Source organism: Chiloscyllium plagiosum, unplaced genomic scaffold (assembly GCF_037043375.1).
Source record: "Chiloscyllium plagiosum isolate Xiang-an unplaced genomic scaffold, Cpla_swu_hap1 HiC_scaffold_45, whole genome shotgun sequence".
NCBI classification, from domain to species: Eukaryota; Metazoa; Chordata; class Chondrichthyes; order Orectolobiformes; family Hemiscylliidae; genus Chiloscyllium; species Chiloscyllium plagiosum.
Window position 1 is genome coordinate 15,100,628 of NW_028270183.1, and position 7,840 is coordinate 15,108,467.

General features: G+C 41.4%; 1 protein-coding gene across 1 annotated transcript; it reads right to left on the bottom strand.

Moving 5' to 3' along the window:
- Positions 1-1,387: 1,387 nt before the first annotated feature.
- Positions 1,388-7,106, bottom strand: timm29 (translocase of inner mitochondrial membrane 29). Its single transcript, XM_043694811.2, has 2 exons — positions 5,625-7,106; positions 1,388-2,165 (listed from the first exon to the last, which is right to left on the bottom strand). Exons 1-2 carry the CDS (start codon positions 5,707-5,709, stop codon positions 1,558-1,560), a joined length of 693 nt encoding a protein of 230 aa, XP_043550746.2. The 5' UTR covers positions 5,710-7,106; the 3' UTR covers positions 1,388-1,557.
- Between the last annotated feature and the right edge of the window lie 734 nt (positions 7,107-7,840).

Consider the following 7,840-nt stretch of genomic DNA (forward strand, 5'->3'; position numbering starts at 1 on the left):
TTGTCGGTGTAACTCAGTCAGTAATCCTATGACCGTTTGTAGCTGAAGTGAAGAATTTAGTATTCGGTTGAAACATTCTATCCAACTTTGAGCTCATGAGATCACCTCCTATTGTTTTGAATTTAAGCTCTCAGACTCTCTACCCAACAGATATAGTTTCTTTCTATTGACAGAAATTCCCTTAAAATCTTACCAGTCCTAATTTTAATCCGTTTAAAATCTACCCAATTTTTAAAGCGTTCCATTCTTGTAATTCCTTCAATTTAACGGTTTACCCTAGCTTTTCCCTTTTAACCATTCAAATTCATTCTCTTCAAGTCCATTACAAATTGGAAATTAAAGGTGCAATGGAATCTTATGCCATCGGCCTTCAGGTAATGTGTTCCTGCTGCATGAAAGGAATTTTCTTAATTTCTCCTCTTGCTAAACTGATGACCACTGGTTATTGCCACATTTGCTAGAGAGAACAATTTCTCTTACTTGCTTTATTAAGACTGAGATGGGGTTTATCAGTTAAAAGTAGATTCCATTAAGGTATTGATAATGAAGAGTTTAGACAAATGGAGAAACTGTCTCCAGTAGTTAAATGGTTGATGACGAGTGCAAATTTTCCAAGCTTGGCAAAAGAACCAGTTGTGACGTGTTTAAGAGGCATTTAGACAGACATGTGAACGGACAAGGAATTAAGGATTATGGACCATGTGCAGGCAGATTAGATTAATTGTATTGTTCGATGTTGCATAATTTTTGTGAAGGTTTGGGATTGGAATGTACTGCTAGTCAATGTGGGGATATAGACTCAATTTCAAAATGAAATTCCTTAAATAATGGGAGGAGAACTCATGACAGAGGTATAGGGAAAGAGCAGATGAGTGGTCCAACTCTGAAAGGGCTTGTCCAGACTCGATGGTGGTCTTAGCTGTACTGGCCTGTGATTATATAAAAGGTAGAGTCCGTTTTTATATTTCTGCCATCACTATTTGAATTTACCACTTGGTGGCATGAGAATGCCACTGAACCTGCCTCCCACTGCAAATAACAACCACACATTCACTCATGCCTGATGTGCATAGAGAAATACTGCATTTCAGTCACTCTACAGTACAGATCATGAATATAGTAAAGTGCTGCATCACCACTTCTAGAAGACAAGGTTCCTTTATCCTCAAAAGCTATGCATTTGTAAAGGAGAAGAAAGAAAGACAAAATGGTGAAGTGGTTTCATAAACCATATGGATAGCACATTAGATGATATGCTCAATATACTTATCCAATGTCCTGCATGTAATTCTGTATCAATATAACTTGCCACTGGGATACTTGTCATTGGCTATAGCCAGTACTATAACCTGGTACATTGAAAATCAGGACAGCATAATTCTTGGGATTATGTTTGTTTAAGTTTATTTACATTTTTATAACAACACAAAAAAGTTTTATAAAATTGTGAACCAGTCAAGGAGAAGGATAAAGCTGTGAGGTGATGAGCTTAAGTTTTTATCCTTAACAATTTTAAAAAATGTTTTGTAACTAGTGTGGCACAGTGCACAGTGTTTGTTAGCCTCCACCCCCCTCCTGTGAGTCCTCTTCTCCAAGAATGACGGGCTGGAACTTTAATTCAAACAGTCTCTCATTCTCAGTTGAATGAAGATTCTGCCATGTAACTGTTTGCAGTTCAACAGGCAGATAAGCAAACTCTTCATCATTGATGTCCCAGTCTCTCATTTTGGAACTAAGGATCCACCATTTGCCAAAAAACCCAATGTCCAAAACTCTGCCTGGAAATTCTGACCACTGTGGTTTCAAATATTCACATTGTGCATTGTATAAACTGGTCTTTGCATCATAGGGTGCTGCATACACGAGAGAGAAGAGGAGCAGGTTCTGATGCCGGAGTCGGCCCTGGTTTTTGACTGTCACCAGATTCTGGATGTGCCGGTCTGACCGACTGTTCCGGACCCAAGGTGACAAGACTAAAAGCTGGTTTGATGCTTCCAACAGAGTTGCCTGAAAGGATTTGTCACATGGGTTTTTGTATCCACAAACACATGCCCCTGTGAGGAGTGTGCAGTAGAAGGCAGCTTTTCCTGGGTGATCTCTGGCCCCCACAACAATCTCTTTACAGGCCTCTTTGTAATCATTAAGAAGACTCAGTGTCCAGACACCTGCAACAGAACAAATTAGCATGTGAAATGGAAGTGTCTATTCTTGTCTCAGTTCATCCACAACTTCCAAAACTCTTAAAATCCATGCAACTATGTAAAACGAATGGGTTAGACACTGACTACCCTTACAGAATTGGGATGACACAAAGATTGGAAGGCTGGTAGTGAGGAAGAAAGCTACAGGAACATATAGATGGGCTGGTAAGATCAGGGGCAAATGATCGAAACATACAAGTTTCTGATGGGAATAGTTGATAGGATGGATGGTGAGGAGATAATTTGCTTTGCTAGGGATTCTAAAACTAAGGGACGCTGCTTGAGAATGGGTCTGTCAGTTAAGACTGAGATGGGAGGAATTTCTTTTCTCAGATGAGTGTAAATTTTTACAATTCTTTATCCAAACTGAGTGTATTCAAGGTTGAGTTAGATTAATGTTTGATATTTAAGGGATTTGGGAGTTATGTTGTGAGTCAGGAAAGTAGAGTTGAGGCCATGATTAGATAAGCAATGGTCTAAATGAATGGCAGGACAGGACCAAAGTGCCATCTGCCCTATTTCTGCTATTTTATTAACAGAGACAAGTTGACAAGTGTAATGCAATACAGATAATACATCTAGATTTTAAAAAAAAAACTTTTGACTGCATGCCACACAAAAGATTAATGCAGTATTATCAGCAGGACAAATTGCTAGCTAGGTGAAAGACAAATTGGACAGTGCAGATAAAGGATAGTTACATAAAAAGGCAGAAGGTGGAAGTGGTGTCCCACAATAATCAGGTCCGGGACGACTATCCCTATGAACAGTTTATACCAACTGTCCAGACGTTGGAATTAGAATTCAATTTCTCAGTTTATAACTGATGCCACATTGGGAAGGCTTGTTAATACAAAGGATATCTACAACAAATTAAAAGTAAATTTTAATATATTTGAAGAGCAAGCTTATTGTTCGTAAATGGACTTCAATCAAAATGAAACAAGAAAGAAAACTAAGGAAGTGTCATATTACTTGGACAAGAAGAACCTACATCTGAAACAAAGGAGCCAAAATATCTGGGAGTATAAATACACAAATCACTAAAGGTATAATACGGATCAATGAGGCCTTTAGAGAAAATAAAACAAACACTGGGTTTCATATCTTGAGGAACTGAATTAAAAGATGGAGAGATTATGCTAAATTTGAATTGAACCTTGGTTAGGTTCATAATGAGCAAGTACTGTGGATGCTGAAAATCTAAAATAAAAACAGAAAATGCTGGAAAAATAACAAGTTTGGCAGCATTGTGAAGAGAGAATTAGAATTAATAAATTTCTGAAGAACATCACTGGACTCTGGAGGGAAATCAGCATTAATATTTCGAGTCCAGTGATGCTCTTCAGAAATTTATTAATTCTAATTTTCTCTTCACAGATGCTGCCAGACCTGCTTAGTTTTTCCAGCAATTTCTGTTTTTATTTAGATTGCTAAAAAAACTCAGGTCTGGCAGCATCTTTGAAGAGAAATCAGAGTTAATGTTTCAGGTCCAGTGACTTTCCTCAGAACAAGTCTCAATAACACACTCAATCATCCTCCAGCCAATTCATTTATTTAGCAAATTCAGATCCCCAAATGAAACGATTGCCTCCATACTTGCTGAGTCTAACTTAACATGGTGGCTCAGTGGTTAGCACTGCTGCCTCACAGCACCAGAGACCCAGGTTGGATTTCCGCCTCAGGCGACTATCCGTGTGGAGTTTGCACATTCTCCCTGTGTCTGCTTGGGTTTCCTCTGGGTGCTCCAGTTTCCTCCCACAGTCCAAAGATGTGCAGGTCAGGTGAATTGGCCATGCTAAATTGCCCATTGTGTTAGGTTCATTAGTCAGGGGTAAATGTTGAGAAATGGGTCTGGTTGGATTACTCTTCAGAGGGTTGGTGTGGACTTGTTGCGAATGGCCTGTTTCCTCACTGTAGGGAATCTAATCTAACAAGTTACATTGAATTAAGTAACAAATCTGGCAGCATCTGTGGAGAGAAACCAACATTGATGGTTCGAGTCCAGTGATGTTCTTCAGAAGTTGATTAGTTCTATTTCTCTCTTAACAGATGCTGCCAGACCTGCTCAGTTTTTCCAGTAATTTCTGTTTTTGTTTCTGATTACCAGGATATGCAGTCTTCCAGTTTTTTGAAACAGCATCAATGTTTGGACAAGTCATCAGCTTATAAATGTTAACTCACTCTTTCCACATTTTAACTGAACTACTCCATACTTCCAGGGTTTCTGTTTTCTCTATTCTAGATTGGACTACTCTCAAAATTACAGTTCTGGCTGTCTATTATTAAAATAAAGATTTATAACTGATGAATGTTCATTTATTTTTATAAGAATAGTACCAGAACTGTGACGCTATAACTACTAAGAAAACATGAATGGGCTTTTGAAAGAAAAGGCTGAGTTAATGATGATGGAAGGTTTTGATGGAGTGGATGATGTTTCATCCTGTGAACAGCAGAATGAGACAGTGTAAATAAAAGACAATCACCCTGATATCCAATAGGAAATTCAGAATAAACTTCTAAAGAGATGTGAGAATGTCCAACTCTCCTGAGCAGGAGGACAAGCAGATGAGGTACAAAGAAACAAAGAGGATTAAGGTGGTAGATTTGACTTTAGAATGCAGGTTCATAATTCCTTAAAAGTAGAGTAGTAAGTAGATAGGGTAGTGAAGATGACGTTTGGGATGCTTGCCTTTATTGGTCAGTGCATTGAGTATAGGAGTTGGAAGGTCATGTTGCCTATACTGGACATTGGTTAGTCGACTTTTGGAATACTGTGTGCAATTCTGGTCTTCCCGCTATAAGAAGGATGTTGTGAAACTTGAAAGGATTCAGAAAACATTTACAAGATGTCTCCAGGATTAAAGAGTTTGAGTTATAGGGAGAGTCTGAATAGGCTGGGGCTGTATTCTCTGGAGCATCGGAGGCTGAGGGTTATAAACCTTATAGAGGTTTATAAAATCATGAGGGACATGGATAGAGTGAATAGCCAAGCTCTATTCCTGAGGGCAGGGTAGTCCAGGACTAGAGGGCATAGGTTTAAGGTGAGAGGGGAAATATTTAAAAGGGACCTGAGAGCCAACATTTTCACACAGAGGGTGGTACGTGTATGGACTGAGCTGCCAGAGGATGTGGTGGAGGCTGGTACAATTACAACATTTAAAAGGTATCTGGATGGGTATATGAATAGGAAGGGTTTGGAGGGATATGGGCCGGGTGCTGGCAGGTGGGACTAGATTGGGTTGGGATATCTGGTCGGCATGGACGGGTTGGGCCGAAGGGTCTGTTTTCATGCTGTATGAGTAATGACAAAGGAGGTTCGCATGGACTGGTTGGGCCGAATATCCTGTTCCCTTTGACAAGGGTTTTGTGGTGAATAGCGTTTATTCTCTAAGCAGTCTGGACCGAGCGGGGTTTTACCTATTTTATTATTTCGAACTCGACTCCAAAATCCCGCTTCTGCCGCAGGAGCCGAAGAGCGGAACCATCGCCACAGCGCCGCCATCTTGACTGTGTTCCTGATTCAGGGCTCTCCCGGGAACACGGCAGGAAAAAGAAGGTTCCGCCACGCAGCATCGGACCCGATCCCCAAAAAAAGCAGAAAAAGGAAGAGAAAGCAAAGGTCAACGGCACACTGAGGACGTCGCTGCATTTTTACAAACAGTGATCATGATCGGAGGCCGACCAGTATTCAATCAATTTATAGCCAGTAAACGAATGCAACTTGAAACGGTTTTCCCGTCGGACTGAACTCTCAGCTGCACTAGCCCGTCCGCAATAGTGCGCATGTGCACACTTAGTTAAAGGTGAAGTTGCCACCGAGAACTATCGGCAGAGAATAATGAGGTTGAAAGCAGCTTCTTTGTTACATCCTTATTCTACCGTCTCGTGGCGCAGGGCTCCAATTAAAACCCCACCTCTTCCAGAGAGTGGGGGTAATAACGTCTTTGAGCAGGTCGATTAGAACGGAAAAAAATAAGTTTGAGGCCAGTTTATATTTTGAAATTTCTCAGGCTGATGATTGATTGATGTGACTGAGTAACGTGGGAAAATGTACCAAAAAGTAGATGGAAGAGCTTGGTTCGGCCACCATGGCTAGGGCAGAGATATTTAGTCAAACAAAAACAAATCGCTGAAAAAAAAACTCAGCAGGTCTGGCAGCATCTTTGGAGAGAAATCAGAGTTAACGTTTCAGGTCCAGTGAGCTTTCCTCAGAACAAGTCCCAATAACACAATCTGCCTCCAGGCAATTCAATTATTTAGCAGATGCAGATCCCCAACATGAAGCGATTACCTCCATACTCAACTGAGTCTAAGGTGATGAACAACAAACATCATTGCTTGTATCTCACTAAGTAGATAAGGTGTTTGTACCAAAACCTCAGCTGCACTGGGACCTGTTTATCAAGAACCATTCTCACCATTTTGCTTGAAAGTCTGCCATCCTCAAAATGGGTTAGAAACAAAAAAAAATGTAGATATAGGAAGGAGAAAGAGACGTCTGCAGATCAGAGTTGAGTGTGTAGTGCTGGAAAAGCACAGTAGGCCAGGCAGCAGCCGAGAAACAGGAGAATCAACGTTTCAGACATAAGTCCTTCATCAGGAATTGTTTTCTGAACAACCAAGAGTAAGGTAATGAAGACCAGATCAGTGCTATCCACAGCCAGAAAATCAAATAAGTAACTTATTTTCTCCTCAACTTGGTTTTAAATTTGCAGAACGTATCTTACATGAATCTGTGGAATTCTCTACCCCAAACGTGTGGTGGATGTTGGGACAGTGAGTAAATTTAAGGATGAGTTAGACAGATTTTTAAACTGGAGTAGAGAATGTGGTCTGGAAAGTCTTAGGGGATCACCCATCCACAGGTTCCAACCTCATGGTTCAGGAACACTGCACTGCCCGGTTCTACCTCCTATCCAAGATCCACAAGCCTGACTACCTCAGCTGATCTATTGTCTCAGCCTGCTCCTGCCCCACAGAATTTATTTCCACGTACCTCGATACTGTCCTATCCCCCCAGTTCAGGAATTTCCCATATACATTCAGGACACCACCAATGACCTCCACCTCCTCCAAGACTTCTGCTTCCCTGGACCCCAAAGCCTCATCTTCACTATGGACATCCAGCTCTTCTACACCTCCATCCGCCATGACCAGGACTTCTGAGCCCTCCATTTCTTCCTCTCCAGATATCCCCACCAGTACCCTTCCACTGACATGCATTCATTTGGCTGAACTAGTCCTCGCCCTCTACAATTTCTCCTTTGAATCCTCCCACTTCTTCTAGACAAAAGGCGTAGCTATGACATCCGCACTGGCCCCAACTATGCCGGTCTCTTTGTCGGTTACGTGGAACAGTCTATCTTCCACAGTTACACTGGTACCACTCCCCACCTTTTCCTCTGCGACATTGATGACTGTCTCAGCGCCACCTCATGCTCCCACAAGGATGTTGAACAGTTCATCAACTTCACCAACATATTCCACCCCGGCCTTAAATTCACCTGGACCATCTCTGACACCTCCCTCCATCAATGGTGACTGACTCAACACTGACATTTTCTATAAACCCACCGAATCCCACAGCTATCTGGATTACGCCTCCTCCCACTCTGCCTCCTGCAAAAGTGCTA

Coding starts and splice junctions, on each gene's coding strand:
- timm29 (XM_043694811.2), bottom strand. CDS start 5,709: ATGGCGGCGCTGTGGCGATGGTTCCGCTCTTCGGCTCCTGCGGCAGAA. Junction 2,166..5,624: donor AGTTCGAAATAATAAAATAG/GTAAAACCCCGC, acceptor GTTCTGTTGCAG/GTGTCTGGACACTGAGTCTT.